This window comes from Dipodomys ordii, unplaced genomic scaffold (genome assembly GCF_000151885.1).
Source record: "Dipodomys ordii isolate 6190 unplaced genomic scaffold, Dord_2.0 Scaffold20, whole genome shotgun sequence".
Classification (NCBI taxonomy): Eukaryota; Metazoa; Chordata; class Mammalia; order Rodentia; family Heteromyidae; genus Dipodomys; species Dipodomys ordii.
In genome coordinates, this window is record NW_012267236.1 from 13207755 (window position 1) to 13234734 (window position 26980).

Below are 26980 nucleotides of genomic sequence, written 5' to 3' on the forward strand. Positions count from 1 at the left end.
AGTGTTAAAATAAAAAAAACACAAGCAGAAAAAAGATCACACAGGGCCACATAAGAGTACAAATTTTATTCTAAATAGGAAGAGGAGACATTAGATGTTTTGGACATGAGCATATTTTGGTTCTTGTATGTTTACTCGACTGCTATATGAACAATACATTGGGAGGCGGGAGAGGAATGGAAACCAACTAAAAAAATGGTTGTGAAAATTCAGGTGGAAAATTCTGGCAACTTAAGACTGAAGGTAGAAGTAGGGAATATCCCTATTGGCAAGGCCAATAGGAATTTCATGAGATACTAACAGAAAGAGCAACCAAGAATGATAATGCTTTTGCCATGACAACCAGATGGATAAGAAGCTAACTACTAACATGGAGAAAATGGGGGAAGAAAACCTAATTCAACCTAGGACCTAATTTCAACTCCCCCTTAGATTATCCAAGAGAAAGCATCAAGAGTATGGTACTATATTTCAAGAGAGCATTTTTTATTGATATATAAACCCCATACAATTGTCTTGTAACTCACAGTGTTGGTCAGTGGAAAAAAGTGGATTAATTTCTCCAGAAGGAATCAAATATCTCAGAAAGTGATGGCAAAATAATCTAGAATATAAAGGTATATTTTACAATTGAGCAGTCCTGGAGCTAACCATATGTCTTAAACATATCTCCTAAGCACTATGGTATGGGAGTAAATATAAAATAAATTAGTACAAAACAGGAGTTCTCCTTAGTATGTGAGAATGAGCAGGAACACATAACAAAATCAGTGAAGATAGCCAGAGAATGTATAAAATAAAGAGGCAAGAAGGATCATGGTGAGTGAAGGGAAATAAGACTGAACACAACTTAATGTCATCTTTTTCAGCCATCAATTTGAATCAATAATTTTATTTCATACAGAGGAAAATCATTCCAAATATTAAATAATAGATCTCAATCAAGTACAATAGTAAAAAAAAGTATATTTCATTGTTCCATCTAAAATAAATAGATAAGATAAATTCAACTTGGTCATGGCATGTTTTCATTTTCACATTTCTTTGGATTTGATTTGTTAAGTTTTACATTTCTTTATGATAATTTAAAAAGATTAAATAATAATGATTAAATTGTTCTCATAAATTGAATAGAAAAGTATGTCTTTTCTTTCTTTTTACAGCAAAGCTGTAGATTTGTGTTACACCCTAATTATATGTTTGGCATAATTCACCAGTGAAGAATGAAATTGCCATAAAATATCTATAAAGTGGATGAGAAATAAGAGGTTAACATTTTCTAAAGTATGAAGGGTAAAAGTTAAAATTAGAAAATTCACACAAGAATGAGAACACAGAAAGTTTTCTGAATTCAGTAGTAATCAGAACAAACTAAAATAATAAATCATCTTGGTAGAATCTATTTGTGAAGAACATTGTGTTGTCTTGAGTTTATTTATAAGTTGCTTTTTCTACTCAGAATGTTCTGTATGTCTTCCTAAATTTTACTAGTATGTTTCTACAAACTTGGCTTTTTGGTTCTAACAGGTAAAAATTATGTGCCAACATTTAGATGCAAATGTTCATTTCTCACATTATTTTTTAGTTTCCTAATATGAACATTTCAAATCAGAAAAAAATAGTGCCAATAAAACATTATGGATAAGGGCATAAAGCAATATCATAGAGGTACTGAACTTGTTCAGAATACATTGTTTGCATCTTGAAATTATTAAAAATGAGATCCCCCAAAATAAATCATTTTATAATTCTCATACAGGCCTAAATGCTTAAAATGATATTTTAAAAACCTACTAACAGTGATGCTACCACCGGTAATGGTTTTTTCATGCATGAATCATAGATATTCCAGTTGTTAGAAAGCAATGTGGTAACATGTATTAAAACCAACACATTGTTTACCCAGCGATTTCACTGATAAAAAAAAAAAACACTATCCTAAGCCAGTTAAGGCCTGTAATCCTAGCTACTCAGAAGGCTGAGATGTGAAGATTGCAGTTAGAAGCCAGCCTGGGAAGAAAAGGCCTTGAGACTACTATCTCCAATTAGCCACCTAAAAATCAGAAGTGGAGCTGTGGCTAAAGTGGTAGAGACCTATCTATTCTTGAGCAAAAAAGCCTGAACAGCTTCCAGTCCCTGAGGTTCAAGCCTCATGACTGACAAAAAAAAGAAACTATCCTGGAGAAATAAAGTTACTCTATGTCATACCATTGGATACGTATTATAGGGAAGTGAGTTGCAGCTATAGTCGGAGTGGGGGGAACCCTAAAGAGATGAATGGCTATCAGTTAAGAAAATGCTGAAAAAAATCAAAACACATTCACAGCTTTAAATAGTACATGCATATTTAAAAGAAAAGCAACAACTACATTATATATCTTATATTTTCCAACTACATTATATATCTTACATTTTCAACAGGTATACTATGTGAGAAAAGTAAAATGAAAAATAACATTATATTTTTCTAAAACATAGTAAAATTGTACACAATGTATTTGCTTTGACTTGCATACGCATGGAGAAAATCTCGGATGTTATTATAATATATCTCAAGGCTAGGAGAGAATTACATGAACAAAGAAAGGGAGAGAGGAATCAGCAAAAGAAATAAAAATAAAAATTGCAAGAAAAAGCCTGCATTTCAAAATGAATGCCACAATCGCATTTGTTCCTTGCTATCCAAATTACATATATCTTTGTATATGTGTCTTCAAAAATCTGCTAGTCTCACTGTCTTATTCTTGTAAAAGACGTTTTAAAGATTAAAACAGAAATGAAGAAAACTAAAAGAAAAATTATAGAACTGAAAGCCACTAGATGTCAGTAAAATCCCCCCCAAATTATAAAAATATTCTTCTTAACTGCTGGAAAAAAAATCTTCATCTATAATCTCTAACTTACAGCATATGTGATTTGTACAATATTCAAATTAGATATATAGATTACTAGAAGACAAAGTTCCTTAAAAGACAAAGTCTTACTAAAAGATTTCTATCAATACATACAATCCCTATGTTTTGAGATATCTGTAATATTTCACATTGCTATTTAACTTATGGAATATGCTCTTCAAAACTTAAAATTCAGTTCATTTATATGAATTTATCTCATATTATGTATAAAATATCACAGCAATTTGAAACAATCATATTTATTGAGGTTTTTAGTCAAGTAGAACAAAATGCAAATCAAATGAAATGTCACAAATAAACCAGTGCCAGCTAAGCTGGTAGAACTTCAACCATCCAGAACTCAGCATTTCAAATCCAAATATACAAGCAAGAAAGTCATCATGCAGTTAAAATATGTGTCAGAAATGTTTTCATAGAAACTTAAACTGTACTCATTTCCAAAATCTCTTTGCCTTACTGTACCAATAGAGCTTAGGAATCTTACAATGAGGTTTATGGTTTCTAGTTGTTTCAATTCCTAGCTCAGAGATTAAGAGTATAAAATAACTATTTTATCAAGTCTCTGGAATCCTGAAGCTTAGAAATTTGACAAGGCATACGAGAGCTTCCATAGGGACAATTCAACTGTCTGCGTCCTGCTCCTGCTGACAGGAATCCTTAGTCTTCTCACATGGCTGGGGTTTCTCAGAGTTTGGCTGTGTTGGGTGATGGGATTTCTTAAATAAGGACCCACAGTACCACATGCAAGTGTTTCAGAAAACAAGGTGAAAGCTGCATCACCTTTTATAACTCAGTCTTGAAAGCTCACATAGCATGGCTTCAAATGGACATGCACACACATTACTTCTAGTATACACTGGCACTATGTCCAGTACATAAGCTAGCATCACTTCTAGTATTACTTCTTTGGTCAAAGCTGTCACAGGTCTTCCCAGATCTAAGGGAAGGTTGATCATAATCTCTACCTTTTGATAGGGAGAGGAAAGGTCATAGTGTATAAGAACATGTATGATGGGAAATAATGTGGGAGTGTGGAAAATCTGACACAATCCACCTTCCATCCACAACAGGCCCCAACTTTCCTATATGTAAAGCATACCACTCTGTCACCAAACCTGCAAAGTCTCACTTCACTACATTAAAACAAAGTCTTGGATCTCATCGTCTAACTCAGGTCCAGAGGCAGAGCAGGATTCCTGGTTGATCCTCAAGAACATTTCCTCTTGATATGAAGACCTGCAAAACAAAGTGGCAAGTAAGCCCACGAACATCCAACATATGATTTTGAGGCAAGTGTAGAATCATTTCCACATCGTCCTCAAAGGTAAAACAACTGAGAACCAGAAAGCACGTAGCAGTCACTGGTCCACGGATTGGCTCTACTCCCTGTGGACTGTGCTCCTTCCTATCGGCTCCTCTGTCTGAATTTTGGGTTGCATCCTCTATTTCTCCATCACGTTTGCATCTGAATAATCTGCTTCATGGCCAAGGGATTCAGATCCTGAAAGGCTTCTCTTCTTCTTTACTATGCTTGTTTCATAAGATGTGATACAATTCCTTTAAAAGTTTTTCTAAGTTTCCTCTAGCTCAATTCACAATCCATTCAGGTGAAGTTCACACACACACACACACACACACACACACACACACACACACAACCTCTAAAAAAAATCCTTCATTACCATGGGCTCACTCTTTAATAACCAGACACATGCCTTCAATCTCATTAAAAGCATTTTTGCCTATTTAAAAGGTCTCTGAGGAATCACCTTAGCTATTTCTAAGGTCTTAACAAAGGGTTTTACAGTCACACTCAAATCTCTGACCTAAAGGTGTTGTCCTATCAGAACCTTAGGATTCATCTTTTGCCTTAGAGCAAATTTTAAAATCAGAACACTTTGGAAATGCTAGGAACAAGAAGCATTTTCTTAAACCCAAAAAGTTTCTTGTTCTTTTATTCTTCCCAAGATTCTTCTTATAAAGTAAAAAAAAATAAGCTTAATTTTCTGTCATAAAAATAATATTTGGCACTTACAACATTTTACTTTGGAAATATCTTTTATTTCTTAGTTCACTTGTACATTTTCAATTCTCTATGATATGGTAGCAACAATTTTGCTAAATTTATTTTAATATGTATAATTAAAACAGTATAATTATGGATAGTACTGAATCCATAAATATACATATAATTAATATACCCCAATTAAGTCAAGAGATGAGAATATGTAAGCTCATTACTTCCAACAACATTTTCCTCAACTTCCTTAAAATCCTCAACGACAGTTTCATGAGTTGTTCATTTTTTTCTCTTCAAGAACTTTCTCTTCTGTCTACTGTTTCATCCAAAAACTATGATCGTACCTCACTTCTGGAACCCAAATATGTTCCAGTCATCTTTGTCTACATAACCACTTATTCCCAAACTTCATGATAAATGAGTATTATTATGCCCATGGATTCTGTAAGACAGAAACTCATGGAACATAATATTGTTGGTTTTCCTTAGCTCCATGATGTCTGAGCCTCCACAAGGACCCTAAAATGGCCATAAGCTGGATCTACAAAGAAAGGGGCCTTTATGCTACTTTCAAGGGCAAGCTATGTTTTTCACTGTCCCATGGTGACAGCATTTGATGTAATCCAGCAGGGGCTATTTTTCAAGTACCACTCTACCCAGGAAAAAAATAATACCAAACTCTCAACCAAGTGCTATGGGGAAGAACTAGCTATGTCCCTTCATTCTGCAAGTGTCTTAAGGTATCTGAAGAAAAGATGAGTAAAAATGAAAAGTAAATATAAAGGTGTATACGGTGTTGAGTACAAGGAAACAGGGAGTGTGAACAGTAAACCCTTTCAAAAGGGAAAAGCCTTAAAAATGCATGAGCATTCACATGCTCATTGAGAGATTTATCTTAGGGAAATAAGCAGAAGAAAGTGCTAAGGTGAATGTGACAAGATATTTTAGCAATTAGAAACAGTTCAGATGTCCAAATAAGAGTTAAGAATATCTAGTCAGAGTCCATTCATGTTAATGGAGATAGGAAGACAGTGCCATGATTTTACAGTATGATATACCCACTATATGTGTGTATGCTTATGTATGTGTAAGTGGATTCATGTACAAAACAAAGGGTCTATCTCCCATTGCTACCAATGACTGTCTCAGATGATGGGTACACACTGAGGATTACTTATTACATAAAGGAAGTCCTATCACCCCCATACTCCAGCACCTTATCTCACCAGCAGCATCACATAGAGATCAATGATTGAGAAGGAACTGTTCAATCTGAATTAGAAACAGTTTTACAAGTCACACTAAAATGACCTAAAACAGGGTAATGCAGTATTATGGCACACGTCAAGGCTGCATTTTGGTAGTTGAGGAAAATCTTAACCCACCACCACCAACAAAAAAAATTTCTACTTTGCATTCCTAAAGCTCTAGGTTCTGCTGGTTTAGTGTATGTGCTGGCAAACCAAGCACAATTCTGCTGAGAGCACTAAAGATCTTGATGCTCAAAGGAAGAATGCTTCTACAATGGAACCAAACGAAAGTTTTTTAGTGAACTAAATGCTGAAGCTAATGCCTGTCAGTTTTATGCCTGGGTTTTTTAAGGCATGAGTTTTTCATGCCATCAAACTAATAAAAGTAAAGTAAGATTGTATTGGCTGGAGTGCTGAGGAAACAGGATAGCTACCAAACAAGAGACCAGGAAATAATATGCACAAAAACTAAGTGATTGCCCATATTACATCCTTCATCAAAAAACTACGCGATTGTGGTGGCAGCAGAGGTGGTATTTGTTTTTGCTTTTATTTTTTTCTAGAGACTTAAAGGGGGACATAGAAAGGAAGGGAGGAAAGGTGAACAAATGGAATCATAGTATTTGTCTACACTACATGGAAAATGAACTATGTAACTTTTGGGCAGGGATGGGAGAGGGAATCTGGGGAAAAGTGAAGGAAGAGGTGGCATTGCCCAAAAAAGGAATGTACTAATTTCCTGACTTATCAAATGGTAACCTCTCTGGTACCACACCTTAAAAATAAATAAAAATTATATTTAAACAGAAACTAGGGACTCCTATTAGGGGCCATGAAAATGGGTAGGTTACTTAACAACTGCAAGAAACCTAAAAAGAATGTATGAGACTATTCACAGGCACTAGAAGTTACTCATGAGAAAATGACTATTTTGCCCACATCCTTTCCCCAGGAAAATTACATGGATTACAGTAATGGAGTTATAAGCCAAGCACAAAGCAGAATTTTTTAAAGGATGAAGAGATCAAAGTTTCTAGCTGTTAAGGTAGTTGGGATTTGGGTGCTCTAGTGAGGAGAGCCAGGGAGAATGAGACCCAAAAGCTTGAGTGGTAATTCCTCCTCAGGTCCTTCAACTTCTGGGCTGAAATCCACAGAGAAAGACTCTAGTTAGTGGGCAGTGTTAAGAAGCCATAAGGTGGGAGAAGATACTAGAGATGACAAGTGCTTAGGTTTTGTAGGTTGATCTTAGCTAGAGTGAAAGAACTGTGGAAAGCAAACTGATCATTCAACTGAGACCCCAGAAAGGTTATACTATAAAAATGGTGGCTGTCAAAGAGGTTCTAGTCTCAGCCATGTTCATCCATACACACACAGGGGTCATTAATGGCTATATGTGGCAGAGACAGGTGTTACTCATTGTGCAATATTCTGGACACTTTCAAAAAGTATTCTCAGCCATGCCCATCCATACCCACACAGGGGCCATTGATGGCTATATGATGACAAGGACGGATGTCACTCATTGTGCAATATTCTGGACACTTCAAAAAGTCATGCCTCACAAGATCTATTCCTGTTACACCAATGATGAATCCTCACAGGGGACAGATAACCAGACACATGGTGACAAATACATTACACCGAACTCATTTCGTACTGTAATTGACAAACTTTAATGAAATAATATGTATTTAGATGTCAGGTAACTTCCTTGACATAGCATATCTACCAGCTCCTTTAATCTAACAACTCACAGCTGTCTTACTTACATGAGATTTCATATAGATGTGCTTATGTTTATAAAAAGGTACAATAAAAAGTTCAAAGCAATGGAATCTACTAATCTTACCATATGTTGGTCTGCCAATCTATACAACAAATGAGGAAAGTAGCTATTAAATGCTCATGGAACTAGCTTATACATGAGGCTGGAGCTACCAACATTTAGAATACAATAGATACCCATAAACAACATCCAATATAATGTGCTATTGCAAATTGCCAGGACACATTAAGTCCTGAACCAAGTTACTGAGACTGTCTTTCTAACCTCAATGTGACCTACTCTAGCTCTAAAATTTTAGGGTCTATGGGAATCTAGGAACTGGTTAGTTACATGGATAAGGTCTAAGGATTTCACCAAAGGACATAAAATTTCTTCAACTTTGAAGCTATAATTGTTGCCTAATTCCTCTGACACTTCTCATTTGTGGATCAGCAGACAACTAAACTACTCACTGAAAGAGGGTCTTTATTCTCAGTGTCATCGGAAGTTAAAATTGCTTTAAATATTGGGATCTGAACAAACTATGCTTGGACTCAAAAAGATCCATTGGCTATCTTTGGTACTTTGTTCCTGATGACTCGGACATAGGCAACTGCAACAACCTAAAGGGTCAGTGCCTCAGGAATAACGGCCTGGTCTCCCCATGAGCAAGCAATCCACAATACCTCAAATGTTGACAAAGGTAGAGGAAACCTACGTGCAGAAGACAGGAGATGTAGAATATAAATTGCAACCTTGTAAAGGGGAGTCTCGTATTCTACCAACTCTTCCCTAATAAACTCTTATACTGATTGCAATCAGTCATCAAATTGACTCAAAGGCAGATTAGACTTCATTTGTTGGAAGGCAGATGTGAGTAGCTTGAGAAATGAATTAGACCAGATGCTACCAGAGTCTTAAAATCTCTCAATCTAACACTAATTTCAGTCTTCACTAATTTCAGTTTGGTACATGCGAACTCACTTTCTGGTGGTATTTCACCTCTAGCATGAGTAGTGTATCTCTCCATCTTCTATCTATGAGCCTTCTCTGATTCTATAAAACCTACTCCAATCTCTACAGGTGGATAAGTCTTGTGTGTATTCTTACAGTTCTTGGGTACTTGGCTCCCACTGTACCCAATGATCAACTCAACCATAGATAAGGAAGTTTGGTTTTTCTCCTCTATGCCATTCTCCTTAACTTAATTCATCCTGTTCAGTGTGTAACTGTATTTAAGATTTTGCCTCAAACTTTGTATTGTGTGAAATCCATACTGAGAGAGCATTGAAAAAGTTGTACAACCAGCATGCCACACATCCAAAACAAGCACATACACATTTATTTCTTTGATGTCCACAGGTGACTGGTTCCAGGACACAGATGTATACACACGCGTGCACGCACACACACACACACAACAAAATCTGAAATACTCAAGTCCCTTATATAAAATTGATACAGAATTTGAATATAACCTATGCACAATATATTAAATGCTAATACAATGTAAATGCTATATATTTGTGGTTCTTATTTGTCATTTTAAAGGTGATATACAGAGGGGAATAAATCACATAATGAGTGCATTTCTTTTTTAACAGTGTCCCCCTTTTCCCTCATTTCCCCCCCCCGTTTTCCCCTCCGATCCCCCTCACCTACAGGCTCATTTTCAACATAGTGTCTAGTGAGTATCACCCTTTGTCCCACTATTTCTGTGCTCTCCCTTCCCTTGCCCAAACAGATAAATGTACATACAAGACAAAAGGTACAAAAATCAAAAAAACAGTGCCAAAGGAGAGAAAAGAAGCAAAAATAACAAAAAAAATCATGTAATCATATGCCCACAGTAATTGAGCCTTTGTGATCCTAGAAATATTCCCCTTTGGTCTCACAGTATGAACGTCTAGAGTCCTGTTTAATTTATTATTTCCCAGTGTATTTTTTGTTCTTACCATCCAGTGTGTTTACTTGTAGATTTTTAGGCACATTCTAGTTACAACAAATGAGGGAAACCATGCAACCTATGTTTCTCTGGTTCTGGTTCACCATTCAACTTATGGAATCATCCCAAAAGGAGAGTCTGCACATGTCCAATAAGGTTCTAAATATATTTCTAATTCACAGTTGGTTGAATTTACAAATGTGGAACCCACAGACACAAAGGACCAATTGTAAGAGGATATGAGTAGGTTCCTCAACACAAACACTATGCCATTTTGCAAAAGGGACTGAATCATCATGAGATTTTGGTATCTCTAGAGAATAAACACTCATTTCAGCAGCAGACTCATATGTCTAGTCAGTGGATTTGGAATTTCTTCTGGCCATACCCAAAGATATGGTCAATGTGAATATGAAAATAAATCTACTTAAAGGCCAAGTCATGATCACATATTTAATGTTTTCACCAGTGCTGTGGACATGCATAACTTCAGTTAAGATTTAACCAACTTTTAAGCTGACATTCAGATAATGTTTTGGTTTACATGAGGCCCACATAGCAGACCACAATGTTACCTTACCAACCAGCTATGACATTATTCACAACAGCCAAGATATGGAACCAACCTCAGTATTTATAAATAGATGCATGGGTAAAGAATAGGCGGTACTTTAAACAGCAAATCTTGACATCTGCAAAACTAAGGATAAGCCTGGAGAACATTATACTCAGTGAAATAAACCAGACCCAGAAAGACAAATCTCAGTTGTATGGGGAATCTAAAACAGTCAATGTCACAGAAGCAGACACACCACAGTTGCTCTAGGCTCTGGAGATGTGAAATACTCTCTGCTATGAATTTCTACTCTCTGTACTACAATAGGATAAGAGTCCAGAGGAATCCCCTAAATATATTGCTCTTAGAAGAAATAAAAGTTCCAACAAGAGTGATGTGAAGGTAATATATCAACTTTGCTTGGCATTAATATGTTTTCTATAATTTCTCTTTTGTATGTTTGCTCAAGTTCCCTAGAAAATCATTACCACATATCTTTTAAGACACAGATTCAATTGAGACATTTTTGGCATGTCTTTTCAAGGTCCCTCAATGTAGAAAATTAGGCACACTCTTCTCTCTTATGTATCAACTTACACACACACGCACACCACACACACACACACACACACACACACACACACAGGCAGACACAAAAACCACACACTATACTAGAACCCACTCTTCATTATGTATTAATTTGTTTACACAAATATAATAGATATACCTTTAGGTATCTCATGTCTAATACAGTTACTAACATTATATCTGATGACTGAATGCACCTTAGAGGATAATGTGAAAATCCAATTATAAAGGAGGACAATTTAATAGGAATGAGAAGATATTTGAAGACAAGGATTAAACAGATATAAAAATGTGATATGGATAGTAATATAATAGTGGTAGCTCTAGTCAATAATGTATCACTTCATTGATTAATAGGAAATTATGAGGAAATGAAAAATTAGATTAAAACTATTACTTAAGATTGACATCAAGATGTTACAACATCATAGCCAAGGGAAATAATTAGTATAATCTTAAATATTCTTGTTATATTATAAAGTTCATTGCCAAGAAAGCTATTCTGAAATCTTCATACAGGAAGAAATTTAACTGAATGTTGAAAAGTTTTAAACAAGGTTGGGATGATTGCTATCTAAACTATAGACCAAATAAAGCTTAAAAGATTATTCACTTTAAAAATTCAGAAATTCTTTAAAAGTTAAAAATGAAGAAAGAAAACTTAGTAAGTCTACAGTTGGATTAAAACACAGTACTTTTAAAACAAGAGAAAACATGTAATGATGCTTTAAATCAAAACTACATTTGGTTTGGAGAAACTTTTAAATGAATTTAGTCATCACAGTAAACGCATGCCATGAATTTAAAAACATAAACATTGTATTAGCATCTTTCAACACCCACAAAAAATCAGACTTTACAGAATCATAAAGTATTTTATTATGAAAAGATTCTGACTCAAAAAGTCAATACATAAGAAAAAAGAATTTCACTTGACTATACACTAGTAAAATTGAAGAACATTTTAAAGTGGTATTAGAATTTGATACTCTTTGAGAAAAAAATCAGAAAAACATTAGTGGTATTAATTCAATATACTCAGAGGAAAAAAATTAAAAAATGAGAAAAAGTGAACACTGAAATTTAAATGAGCATATCACAGTGAACAGTTTAGAGTCTGAGGACATACACTGGTAATGCATAATCGCCCGTGTATGTGGGTGGGGGGAGGGTGTCAGTTCTGAGCCTTGAACTCGGGAGCTGGGCTCTGTCCCCAAGCTCTTTTGCTCTGGGCTAGTGCTCTATGGCTTTGGGTCAAAGCACCACTTCTGGTTTTTCTGGTGGTTAACTGGAGATAAGAGTCTCATGAACTTTCCTGCCCCAGCTAGCTTTGGAATTTGATCCTCAGGTCTCAGCCTCCTGAGCAGCTTAGATTACATGTGTAAGCCACCAGCATCTGGCTAATTTGTCCTTAATTGAAAGATTTGGATGCTCTACTTTAAATCAATTCAGATCTTTGAAAGATGCATGATGTGAACATATTCTCTAAAAGCCAATCATCTTAACCATTTTCCTAATGGAACATACCTTTTTCTTTTTTACCTGAGAATGATATTTATTAATTGAAATATGTAACACATTTCATTAAGAAACAAGGAGCAGAAGCTTAATGGTTAAGCAGTATCTACTGCTGGCCTGACCCTAAGCACTTTACATTTATTGTATTGTTAAAGTTTTAAAGAATAAGAGGAACAAAGAATTATTTGTAAAATAATCCCTATTTTACAGACAGACAGTAGATTAGGAAGCCAACCAAAGCACAGAGTTTTATTGAGTCCTCACCACATCCCTATATTTTGCTATGAACCTAGATGGATTATTCAGTCCTCTGGCCAGTCTCGCAAACCAACGTTCTGGTCCCTATTTTAAAGGATATGAAACTTGGACGGTCAGGAAGCTGCTATGTGGAGAAGCTGTTCCTAGTGATAGGCATAGTTATTCCTTCTTGATGATTCTGTCCAACTTGCAGATGAGAAAAGCATTGTAATCATACCTTTTTGTATACTGGTAAGCTATTTTACATGAGTTTAAAATACATTTTATATCTAGTGAAGTGAGGAGAAATGAAATTTCAAAGGCTTTAATTTAATAATACTAAACTAATATCTTTAAGTGTTCTGATTCCCAATTTTCCAAGCAAAAACATGTTACCAATATTTAAAAATAACTTACATCATATATTATATATTACTTATATTACATATATACCCTAATACAAATATGCTACATTTTGTTTAATTTTAAAATATTCTAAACCATACCATTACTATGTATCTTTCATGTTGTAAATTCAATGTAAGGAAATATTTGACATAATGTGAAAAACAATTAATGAACCTGTATTATTTGTTTGTTTTTAGTCATGGGGCTGAACTCAGGTCCTGGGGTCTGTCCCTGAGCTCTTTTGCTCAAAGCTAGCACTCTGCCACTTTGAGCCACAGGTCTACTTCCCAATGAACTTTTTAAAGCATAAAACTTAAATTATGAACCCTAAGATAAGGATTCAAATGTTTTTACTTTCTTGCAATTGTTTCTAACATATTTATAAGATGATTTCTTTGTTGCTTTCTATGTTCCTCCCTCATGGTATAACCCCTGTTTTTACTGTATTTGATGTTGGTATACTTTGTGGAGGAGAAGGGAAAAAAACGAATTGTTTAAACAGGGATACAGGTGGACCCATTTCAACAATGAGATGTACAAAAACTAACTCTACAACTTTGGTGGGGGAAGAGGGGGGGAGATGGGAAGGGATGGGAAGGGGAAACAAGAAACAAAGAAGGAGGCAACAATGCTTGATAAGAAATGTACTCATTACCTTGCCCATGTAATTGTAACCCCTCTGAATGGTATTCTCACAATAGAAAACAAACTTTTAAATTAAACAGCATTTATCTTAAAAGAGGGCAAACTAATTTTAATCATATTTTCAGCTAGTTTTGTCAAATAGCCAAAAAAAATCAATTAGGAAATAAGTAATATGAACATCTTTTAAAAGTCATTTTATACTATTCAAAATTTAAATGCTACAAATAAATTTTCTAGTTTGCCTATTCTATCATTTACAAACATAAAAGAAAATACTGGAACATGTAGATGAAATTTAAAAGAACTCTGAAAACCTAAATGCTGAGACCCTGCATGATGAGATAAGACTGGTATTTCACTACCCAGAAATGCTAGTACTACATAATCTTACTTTAGCACTCAAATTCACTTCAGTTAATTCAGATCGTTAATTCTACCACGTTCTGCACCAAAACAACAAAAACAAGAAAGTGCTCCCATTCTTCAATAGTCTTGAAGCTATACAGAGTAAATTAATTTTCCTATAGAAACACTTCATAAAGATGACAATCTTTCATTTCTTTGTTAGGGAGGGGAGGAAAAACAACAAGTATTCAGAGAATTCATATCAGAACAAAAGAGATGTTCTAAAATAGCTACAAGTCTGAGACTAATTTGTTATATAAATATATATGAAGTTTTCTAGAATTAATAAACCTTAAAACTCACCTTTACACTCCCATTATTTTTATAAACAACAGTTTTTCTGGAAATTAATTCCCAATCTCAGAAAGATGACAATATCAACATGTTCAATATAGACATACAGATAATGATACATTGATTTTTTTTGTTTTTGATTCGGTCGTGGGGCCTGAACTCTGGGCCTCGGCGCTGTCCCTCAGCTCTTCAGCTCAAGGCTAGCACTCTACCACTTGAGCCACAGTGCCACTTCCGGCTTTTTTTCCTGCTTATGTGGTGCTGAGTAATCTAACCCAGGGCTTCATGCATGCAAGGCAAGCGCTCTACCACTGAGCCACCTTCCCAGCCCAGATACACTGATTTTTATTTCACTTGATTTCTTAGGAATTTTCCAAGCTTTTGTAATCACTCTTTAAATTCCCTAATATTGAGTTCTTCCAAACTATTGGGCTTACTGTGACTCAAGTATATTTATACACTTAATATTTTTGGAATCAAAACAGTCTTTGAATGCTTGATTGAGGTTTACTAGCAAAATAAATTCCAATTCACAAGTAAGTGCAATGACAAGATATGGCCTTCCCATCTCATGTTCTTAAATGTCATGAATTTTACAACTTGGGGTAGGGAGGTGGGAAGTAGAGAAAAATGAAAGAGGGGGTAACACTATTCCCAAAGAAATATAAATGTACTCATTACCTTACCTGTGTAACAGTAGCCCCTCTGTACATCACCTTTACAATCATTTTTTTAAGTTGTCCCAAATATAGGACAGTAATTACTAGAGGTAGGGCGGGTATGAGGTGAAACCGTGGATAAAGGAGGATGTATGTACTCAGTGCATGCTGTATGCACATCTGGAAATTCTTGCTGAACCCCTTTAATATGTACAAATTAATGCATGCTATTTAAAAATAATAAAAACTAACAACCTAAAATATCAAATCAAATTAAAAACGGATATAAGTATAAAAGTAAGAGAAAGAAAATACCATGGAATGAGCTACAGACAGGAAGGGTGGGATTAGGTTTCACCTCTCTTTTATACCTTTTTAATAAATATGAATAGGCACATATTTTCTAGGGAAAATAGTTAGCCAGTATTAATTCTCTGGGTAACAACTATGACCACAGATCCTGCTCTAAAAATTAGAAAGTGAAACAAATATTTTACTAGGAAAAACACTTTTAAAAACCCCAGAATAGTAAAATAGCCACTTTATTTGAAATCATGTATTTAAAAGGAAGTGATCAAACAAAATATTTTCTAGATACTTTAGGTTAGTCAACCACATTTCCCAAGTTATCTTACTGAAAGTAAAGCATCACATAGTTGGTCTAACATGGTCTCCAAGGGAAATAATCTAACGGTGTCTATTTCTTTAACTTACCACATTTATTTTAGATCTGGAGCATTTAAAACAAGGTAGGCATTACAAGGTCTTCTAGGTTTATTATTTCCAAACTAATTCATAAGCGATCTGAGTTTTCTTCTCCCTCTGCTGAAAAACAAAGAAAAATGGATGTTTTATAATTTTCAAAGTGTTTACTTGAAAGTTCCTGAAAATTGCAATATAAATCATAAAGAAAGAACAAAATATGGTATAAATTATAGTTATCCTGCATCATTACATATAACTAAAATTCTAGATCATTTAAAAATATATGTACATTTTATAAATAGATAGATAGATATAAATATATATATGTCCACGCATTAGATAGTACAGTGGTTACAGTCAGAAAAAATACAACCTATCCTTTATTTAGTTAGTACTGTGACTATCACTTAATCCTGTCTTCAGAATAAAAACCCAACCATGACTATAACCACTGTAGTGAATTATATGTATCACCCTAAGAACTCCAGATTCCTCCATAGCCTTACCAGAAATTGTTTCAATTTAATCCTTTGCATCAAATAAAACAATAACTTGTTTTAACTATTTCACAAAAATACATTTCAAAACAAATACAGTAACTATCAGGATACTTTAAAATATTCTGAAGAGTTAGTGAGCACTTACTGTACACCAAGTACTTTTGAAAATCCTGGATGTGTTTTAACTTAATCCTCACAACTTTCCCATGGGATTGTGATTGCTGTTATCTTCATTTTATAGACAAAAGACAAGAGGACAGAGAAGTTATAAATCTTGCCCAAGGCTTTACAATTTATGAAGTAATTATGCAACCTCAAGGAACTGGGACACAAGGCCATATCTGAAGTAGTATCCAAAGCAAATGATTCACAAATCTGCACTGCTCACTCATGTGTGCATTCTTAAGATTAAGTCTGCCATTTTCCATATATAACCTCAAGTGTAAAATGTCAAATGAATCTCTTCCCTAAAACCAGATGTCATTCCAGATTTCTTTCATAGATGTCTTCCAGTTTAACAACTAGCCATCTAATCTATGCACAAACCATCAGTAAGCATTACCTCATTACCAAAGGATAACCAGATTCTTCTGTGGACTTTTTCACCCTGAAAGGTTATTACGGTTTTGTTTCATAGTTATCTATTGAAAAAATACCCAGGCAAGAACAAGTATGCAGGCAAGAGACCATAAAGAAATGTACTCATTACCTGACTTATATAACTCTAATCTCTCTGTACATCACCTTTACAATTACAATAAAGAATAAAAATTTTAAAAAAGAAAAAGAGTAAAAATAAAATCACTTACCTTGACTATTTAAATAGTGAATGCAAAAGTACACTGAAACTAGGAAAAAGTAAGCAGCCTCTTTCCTAAACATAAGGCAACTTTTTCTGCCCATGGAACAATACTTGACCAGAACTGAAAAAACATCTTTAAATGGGTAGGCCATTTCTCACATGATGATAGTTTTACTAGTGTATTTACTCTGAATTAAGTTTGGCATAGAATTCCTGTGGCTGATTTTAAGTAAGTGAACTTTTAAGTAAGCAAATTCCAAACTCGTTAGTGATAGATTAAGGGTTTTCTTACATACTTCCTCTTGCACAATAATTCAGAGAGATCCCCATAGTACGCTCTGGGGCTGCGGTTCTCAATTCTGGCTGGCTGTATATGAGAATTAACCAAGGAACATACAAATCCCCATGACAATGCTATAGCCCCTGATCCATTAAAAGAAAGTCTTTTCAAGAGAGATTCTGGTATCAGAAATTTTTTTCCCCAAGTTTCCTTTGTTTATTACAATCCAAAGCCAAAGTTGAGACTGTGTAGGGCTCTTTTTCAGTACTTAATGATTAATAGGCAAGAAAAGTTTTGAGATTTGGTGTCTTCAACCAAAAGAAACAACTGAAGTCATTCTGTTCTAGAATCCATATTTGCGGGCAATACTGATAGCAACAGAAGAGACATCAATTGCTCTTGGAAGAACTGTATAGGTCATAGGAGCTAGGTAGTAAACAAAATTAAACTAGTTTTGGGTTGTTTTTGAGGGGCTTGCTTTGTTTAAAAGCTATGTAGCAAGTATATGAATATACTTGTAGTCCCCAAGATTATGCTTCTTATGGTTGTCTCAAAGTTATTTCCTGGAATGGGACTTTTTTTTTAGTTTTGGAAATATAATTTAATAATTTGTTCTCTGGCTGCTTTTACAATAGCTACTACTACTTGAAGTCATTTAGTGATTCATTGTGTGCTAAGAGCACTAAGAGATCAGAAAGGACAAAAGAGTTTATATTCTTCTCCTCAAGTAATCTAACTACTCTTTTAAAGTCAGGAGAATAAAAGCAAACAGAGATATCTGAGGTAATCTTCAGTTCCTTACTTAACACCTTTATATTCTTAGACAAAGAGAGTTAATTTCACTGAGCCTTAACAACAAAGGGGTGATAAGACACTTGAGGGAGAATGCTTTTTCCTCATTCCTGATGCTTCTTTCCACTCCTAGATCATCACTCCTGGTCTTTCTGCTGCTTTACTTAGGCTTTCAGGAACAAGGCAATGTCCTGCAGTACCATTTGGAAGGAGAAGTGTACACACTTGACTAGTCTCTCCTGTCTTGCTTTCTTTTTGAGGAAAAGACAAGCTGTTTTACATGAGTACCCTCATCTGAAGACCATATTTTCTGTGCCTCTATGGTTAGTCTAAATCATTCTTCAACTTTATACTGGCAAGCCCATTTGACCATGAATATAAACCATATTCTTCAATACCATGTTGACTTTTGCTCTCTGAGAGTCTTTACCCTTCTCATGCTCTCTAAAGTGATCAAGAATCCAAAGTGGGGATTATTAAGTTTCACTTACTATCAACCTACTTTATAGAATGTGGTAAGGATTAAATGAGTGATAATGCACTCTCATCATAGTGAACAGAACATAGCAATCACTCAAACACAGTAGCTGCCTCTCTCACAACCATAATCACTACTATATGATGAAAGATTCAAAAGTTAGAAGAAATAAGAGATAGTTTTAAAATATTTATCAGTTCCCTATAAAAACATAAATAAGAATTAAAGTAAAATACTTTCTAGTACTACATCAATAAAAACATGACATCTTCACACTTCACAGAGTAAAGTCTGTTATGTTTCTAGTTATAATATGAAACAAACATTATTTATGAAATCAGAACAAGCAATCATTAAAAAGAACATAGCCTACAAAATCCACAAGAATGAATCCATACAATAAATTAATATACACATAAGCAGAATCAGACAATCCTATAGTATATAAAATGTAAATGTTTTAACAATATTTTAGAACAGTTTGATGTCTAACAGAAACTAAGCTATAGTTTATAAATTTTAACTAGCTGAACAATATGCTAGCAGCATACTGGAAAAAAAACAACAGATATATTTCATGTAATAGAAAATTGATTCTTCTGAATGAATCCAGGAAGCTAACTAATCATATCAAGACTTATCTGCCTGAAGTTTAGAGACCTCAAAAATGTTGTGAAAGTCAGAACTATTTGTAAACCGTCATGAGCATGTGTACGTGTGTGTGTTTAAAATCCTCCACAACATTCTGAAAAGTTCAATATTCAAAAAGAATACAGACTAGAGGTGGGACACAATGGGTAGAGCATACGGCTCTAAGTTCAAATCCCAATTCTGCCAATAAGAAGAAGAAAAAGGTAAAAATCATAAAACAGCATCCAAATGATCCAAATGATCACTCCTAGTTTATCTACTTATTCAGATTTTCTAGTAAGCTTTCTTGCAATATGACTTTTCTAATTTGGACAACTTCAGCATATGAAAAACAGAAAATCAAAATCAGAATCTACAGAAATGACTTTTGAAAATGGCTATTGCATAGCCATGAGATAAATCTGATCAAAGTACATTCTGTGTACTTTGTAAATACCAATGAAACTACTTTATGCTGATAAAAATATTTTAAGAAAATAGCTACTTGCCTTTTGAGTTTCTTGACAGAATGTCTTCACTAATATCCAATGCTTTTATTCCAGGTTTTAAGTTTGTGTTATTTTTCTGTAATCCTTCAGAGGATGCTTTTTCAAAATGGTTTTCAAAATGGCAGATGTTATTCTTCAAGTGATTAGGCAGTTCCCAGAATGAATCTGCTTCACATGTATCGGATATAATGATTCCTTGGCCATTATGGTTCCTACTATCAACTTTATTTCTCAATGTTAAATTTCTAGAATGCAACTTTTGGCTAGTATGCCTTCTACTTAAGATGCTCTTAAAGACATCTTTCCTCTTAGTAGGTATCTTTTTCAGCTTTTGTGTCTTACCGCTACAATTTTTATCTTCTTTGTGACAATTCTGACCCAAAAATGGGCAAATAGGCTTCATCTGAGGTTTGTATTGGATCTTAGTAGATTCAGTCATGGTAGCTCCAAGATGAGCTGAAGCCTTAGAATACATTGCAAGCCTAGCTGCAACTAATATATCTGCCAAACTGCTTTTCTCCTGAAGCACATCTACCTTCAGCTTTGTTTCAGAGCCACACTCCCTAAGCTGAAAAACCAAGCCTTGTTTGCTTAGAAATTCCTGAAAGAAACTTGTGACTTCTTCATTCCAGTGTTCCCCTGCAGCAGGCACAACACCATCCAAGAAGCACGGGTAACTTAGCCTTGGCAAATTCAAAAGCTCCTCTGGAGCAACTTTAAGATTATTTATATCTGAATAAGGTATATAAAGAGAAAATCCATAGTCAATCAACACAAGAAGCAAACACCCAGAAGAGACTCCAGAGATTTCTGCTCTGTTCCATTGATCTTCCGATTCATATTTGAACAAACAACTCGAACCAGGAATTAGAAGCTCTTTGGGTAGAGTTTGTAAGGTGTCTGGAAGATCTGAAAGCAACATAAAGACATGTTTCATTGCATCAAAGGAATCTTCAAACTGAACACTGAAGTCCCAAGGATCACAGACAGCAGTGGCGATCCCAGAGTACCGCCTACCATCCAGGAGCGGTGCTCGAGGAAACGACCTTAGTGTGCAAGGCGACAAGAGAGTCTGTGATTGGGCTTTGATAATACCTCCTGAAGACTGAACTTTACTTTCTCTAACTTGAACTATATTCAGCCTTAAATACTCCATAAGTAATATGCCATTTACCAAAATTTCAACTTCCCAAGCAGGGTCCAAGTATTTCAGGAAAAGGATGTTGACTTCCAAGTGAGCAAATAAGCACAGAGTGAACGGAAAGGGCGTCTTTCTGGAATTTTCAAACCAAATCCACTTACAAGGCACAGCTTGTCTTGGAATATTTCTAATTTCATTGCTAAGTACCTTGGTATTGCTTGAAGGCACCACTTCATACCTACCATGATCTACTAAGAAAACAAGCACTTTCTCATCAACACATTTCTTTTCTACTTTGGACCGGTACCACTTGTAAGTTTTGTTAGACTTCGCCAAGCATTCTAAGCCTTTTTCAATGTCCTCCCTTGATAAGAAAGAGGGCTGCTTTTCTTCTTTAGTAATTAACCCTGTTAAGTCAGATAAAATTTTATTATTTTTGGATAACTTTACATAAAATCTGCCACTCTTGGAAACATAAAGTACTTCAGCTTTTTCAAGCTGGCCGGGCTTAAACATTTCAGAAGGAATTTTAACCAGCTGTTGGCAGGATGGCTGAAGGAGCAAAGAACTTCCATAATGGTTTGATGGGGCCTTCACAGCATGATAATCAGTAGAGCTAACCTTCTGAGAGTGAACACGAGGAGCCTGTGATACTGTCTTCTGTAGTTTTGAGCAGGCTGTCCATTTCAGTAGTTCATTAGTGACACATTTCCCATCACAAATTATATTTACCTCCCATTTGTGACCACATTTCCTCAAAAACTCACAAGAAACTATTCTGTGCCCTATTCTGGAGGCAAAATAACCCACAGTTTCACCATCCCATATCTCCTCAGACTCATGCCACTTCACTCCACTAAGAAAAGAATGGATTCCTTGCTGAGGAACAGTTAAGAATTCTCTTGTGATTTCATAAATATCAGCTATGTTCATTACTGCAGTATGACCATAGTCAAAAAGTTCTACTTCAAAAGAATTCCTTGGCAAAATTTTCTTAATAACTGCCCTGTAAATGGCACTGTCGCCAGAGTTTTCTACAATTACAAGATCACCCACCAGAGGTTCCTTCAGGCATGGCTTCTTCACTCGATCTGCTCTTCTTCCATTCAGAGCATCTTCAAGTCTGGTGATGACATTTTCATTCTCAGTAAGCTGAATATGGAAACTTGCGGGATGACTGATATTGGAAATATACCCTTTAACCTGGGCATCCAAGGGAACATGGAGCTGAGGAAGGTCTTTGATCTGTGGTCTCATGAACTTACATGGGCTTTTGGAGGCTGCTGGATTTAAACCTCTGTTAAATGACAATGATAGGACCTTTCCTGCCTTTGGGCCCACAGCATTTTCCTCAGGAATATGGACTGAGCCAGAGATGGGTTTTGCACCTTTAATTTTAGGCCTATCATGAAATGACTTCTTCACTTTGTGTTTTGATACAGGCTCGATTTTATGACAAAGAGGTGGATTCCCAAGGCTGGCATATATACTTTTGGAATGCATTAACTGATCCATTTGATTTTTGTGACTTGTTACTGGATTGGATTTATTTATCATATTACGGTGATGAGTTTTTTCTATTTTGCCATTCAAAGAAGAGGCAAGTCTCTTGTTCTCACTTAACTTACTGCTCTCTTTCACACACTGTGCTGGGTCAGGATGTTGTTTTCCATAAGCATTAAGTAACATTTTAATTGTCTGATTTATATGTTGATATTCATCATATAATTCTACACCAAACTGGCCATCTGATTCCTTGGATGATATTACAGCTTTTAGTTGTTTCCCCAAAACATTATCTTCAAACCAGCTACTGATCTCTGCTGGGATATCTGTATCTCTAAGATCTGACAAGAAACATTGAATAGCTTGCATTGGTGTAAACAGTAACTCTGGAAACTGATTAGAAATGGCCCTCAACATGTTTTTTTCTACTAATTGATTATTTCCAAAGTCCACAAAATAAACAAGAAGGTCAGATGATGATTCTGTTGGTTTTGCTAAAGCTCTATATGAGAGACCATCTCCTACATATTTTGAGATGCACAATCTCATTTGAGCAGAATCATACTTTGGACAATTTTTGAGGCTAATCAACTCTGCAATTTTTTTCTCTAGCATCTCTAGATCTTTACTATTTCTACTAAGCTGGCAATAAAAATTTTGGGGACTATATACATGAGATATATATACCTCTTCTTCACTTCCAACTTTTATATTAAAAGAAGAATAATAGTAGCTATAAAAAGTAACTGATAATGGGAGAGGCTTTGATAGCATGCTATATGGTGTGGAGCCATAATTAATTTTAAATATTTTTGCACTAGGAAATGATGATTGTAAATCCACCAAATTATATAAACAGTTAGGCTGAATAAGAACTAGGGCATATATGAAACAAGTCAATAACCCTCTAGATAAAGAAATGAAATTTCCAAAGTCTCTGTATGCTTCTTTTGTCCAATCAAATAATTTACAACTTGTGGGCTCCACTGAATGGTTAAGACAACATCTGAAGGCTTGGGCTTCCAAATAAAGAAAACGTGGATTAATAGCACAGAGATCTTTAATTAAAACTCTTCCTTGGTAACCATAGTCAACAAATACTATGTCAGCTTCTTTTTTTGATACATGACTCAAAACAGCAGCTCTATACCACTTCCCATCTTTGGAATACTTAGCAACACAAGCAATCTGCCCAGTCTCATAGGGGTCAGAATGAGTGCTATAATAATCTTGAATTTGTTCCATTAGAAATTGTAATTCTTCTAACTTACATTGGAGCTGGCATGAAAAGTCAAGTGGGCCATAATAATAAGAACATTTGACCTCAAGAACTGTTCCTGGCTTAAACATACATTCTTTATAATGCTGTGATAAGGCAGGAGTGATCAAGGGAAAAGGACTTTTTAAACTTGGATACTTGTACAAAGATGAGTGATTTTCTTCCAGCTTCTTTGATGGGTAGTTTGTAGGTTTAGATTTTTCAAGAAGAGAAGATAGGACTCTTTTAATGTTAACTTTGTTTTTAGGTTTTGAATGTAACACTGAACATGCGCTGACAGACTTTGGGAAACACTCTGGTTCCACATCCCAGTATTCTGCATATCCGGCTTGTAACATAAGAGAGATGACATCAATATTTTCTGAGTCTTCAAGACTCTGAATATTCACCATGTACTTGTCGTCTTTCTTTGCTATAACCTGGAGCAAAATTGCTTTGTTCAAAACAATTCTTTTAAAATAATCAACTGCCGCCTTTACCCATAAATCTTCCACAGGAAATAGATGTGCATGTGAACAGCACACAGCTAAGGCAGGAAGCTCACAGAACTCAGGAAGCAAAATTTTTACATCAAAAAATGGGACGGAATCAGTATTTCCATAATCCAAAAAATAAACAGTAATCTTATGACCATTAACTTCAGTGATGACAGCTCGGTAGAAACATCTGTCCTTGCTATATCGGGCACAACAGAATAATCCAGGTTCAGGATTTCTTAAAACCAACTCATCATTTTCACACAGACCATAATACTTGTTTATGTTTTTCATTATATGTTGAAAATCATTCTGATAGTTATTAAGGCGTACCCAGAAATTTGATGGATTTAGGACATATGCAACAAAAGCTATGTAGGCTGCTTCTATCTCAATTTCAACAGTTTCAATAGGAAGGCCTACTTTTAAAATGTCATTTTTATCTAGACAATCTATCAGCTGCTCATCATTTCCAATAACACCATCAACTGCAAAGCTGTTTACGACAGAAACACTTGTCTCATTCAAGATGTTGGAGATTTCTGAATCAGACGCTGAGCAACACGCTTGTATGCCTAGAGTCTTCAGCAGACTCTCAGAATTAATTGAAGATTCCTGAGTTTGTAATGTCACGTAATACAAATGCTCATCCTTACTGAAAGAATCAATGTGTGCATATACAATCTGTCCTAATAAGGCTTGCTTGAATACATTCAGTTGAAGTTTTCTAGCATCTCTGTCTGGACTGTGTAAATATGTTAGAGAACACGGAAATGAAAACAATGGTACTAAAATAAAATCCTGTTTCAGTTTCTTTACAAGAATAGAGGGTACAGCCTCAGTACTGCCATAATCCATAAACCAAATTTTTATGTGATTATTGGGCAGGAGCTCCTGAAGAATTCCTCTGTGCCACTGTCCATTTCTCCGTTTAGCAACACAGAGTAGTCCAAAATTATCACAAGTGGGATTAGTGTCTTCACTGATGGTATCATAATGCAAATTCATACACACTGTCAAGTTTTCTAGCTCTGGGATCCATTTAATTAACTGACAATAAAATTTACCTGGGCTCAATGCAGATGATACCTTTATACTTTCAAAACTTCCTACTGACAAAGATGGCTCTAAATTATCTAAAACATGTTGGATGTCGAGTAAAGAATTGTTATTACTTAGTGACAATACAGATCCTTTATGCTGTAGTAAGTCTGGCATTTTTTTATGGAATCCTTTTAACATTTCTACAATAAGATGAAATGAATCTCCATCAATAAATCTTCCTAATTGTAATTCAAGGGCCCCAGATATAATTTTTGGCACTTCAAGAAGCAGCATTTGCAGAGGCAAAATACCTTGTACATAACCTTTCAGTTGTACTCCTACCAGTGATTTGAAATAATTCAAAGCCTTAGGAGACCACTTGTCCCCAACTGGAAGGATGTTAGCAAAATAACCACACACTACTCGTGGTGGTAGCTCAAATAAATTTTCACAGGCTGAAGCAACATGAGTACTATCAACTCTCAGCTCTTCACCACGATCTATGAGGAGTACCTTATAGAGTTCGTTTTCCTTTTCCACAACTCTTCCTCTGTGCCATTCTCCAGTTACTCTTTCTTCCACCAAACAAAATTCATCAATGTCCACATTATTTTTCAGTTTTGAAATATGCTGTATTTCCTTCTGCAATATGTGGTAGTCAAACTGACATTCACTGTTATAGCTGCCTTGAAATTTCACCAGAATATCCTTAGGAATACATTCAATATGTGATACTGTCACATCCACATCTAAAAATGTTGGTAAGAACGATGTAGAATTCATTTTCTAAAAAGGGAAATAAACAATAATTAACTTCTGGAACAGATGGATGACAAAACTAAACATAATTAATGTTATATAAATTTTGTGTATACATTTTTAAAATAACTGTTTCCATCAAAGTAAAAATGTTCATGAAAACTGTGTACACTACACAAGACATTGGTAAGATAAACAATATTATGTTCACTGCTTTCTATATGTTAGACAATTTTATTGAAATAACAAGGTGTGTGTGTGTGTGTGTGTGTGTGTGTGTGTGTGTGTGTTTATGTGTGTGTACCGGTATGAATAATAGGAATAACCTTTATTTTCCAAAAAACTAAACAAATTTCTACTCAGTGTTACATGTGGAATTATAGAAGGAGCTAAATAGGCTCACTAAGGACCTTTTTTTAGGTGAACTTCTCAGAAAAATTCATAATTCAATGGGGTAAATGAAAAGAAACAAGAGCAGGTGGCACACCAACCAACAAGGGAACACACAGTTTACATTCTCTGCCCAGTGTTCATTAGGAGTATTTAGACCCTAGCAACATCATTAGGCAACCCCAGGGTACTTCTTTGATTAAGAACAAAAGGGAAAGGACTGGGTAGCAGTAAAGGAAGCAAAGATGGGAAAGACACTGAAGCAAGTTAGGTATAATCCAGGTCTTGTGTGACAGATCACCCATTGCAACAATGAGATGTACAAGATGTTATGTCAAAAAACAAATTTTAAAACTTTGGCGTGAGGGGAGGAGGGGGAAGGGGGGACACGGGAATTGATGGGAAGGGGAAACAAAGGAGGAGGCAACAATACTTGATAAGAAATGTACTCATTACTTTGCCCATGTAATTGTAAGCCCTCTGT

General features: G+C 35.2%; 1 protein-coding gene across 1 annotated transcript in view; it reads right to left on the reverse strand.

The window, feature by feature from the left end:
* Positions 1–26130, reverse strand: part of Tdrd15 (tudor domain containing 15) — a 52593-nt gene extending 26463 nt beyond the window's left edge. The window contains exon 1 of the mRNA XM_013013543.1: positions 19902–26130. Coding sequence (XP_012868997.1) covers positions 19902–26130 — 6229 coding nt within the window. The remainder of the gene's footprint in view (positions 1–19901) is intronic.
* Between the last annotated feature and the right edge of the window lie 850 nt (positions 26131–26980).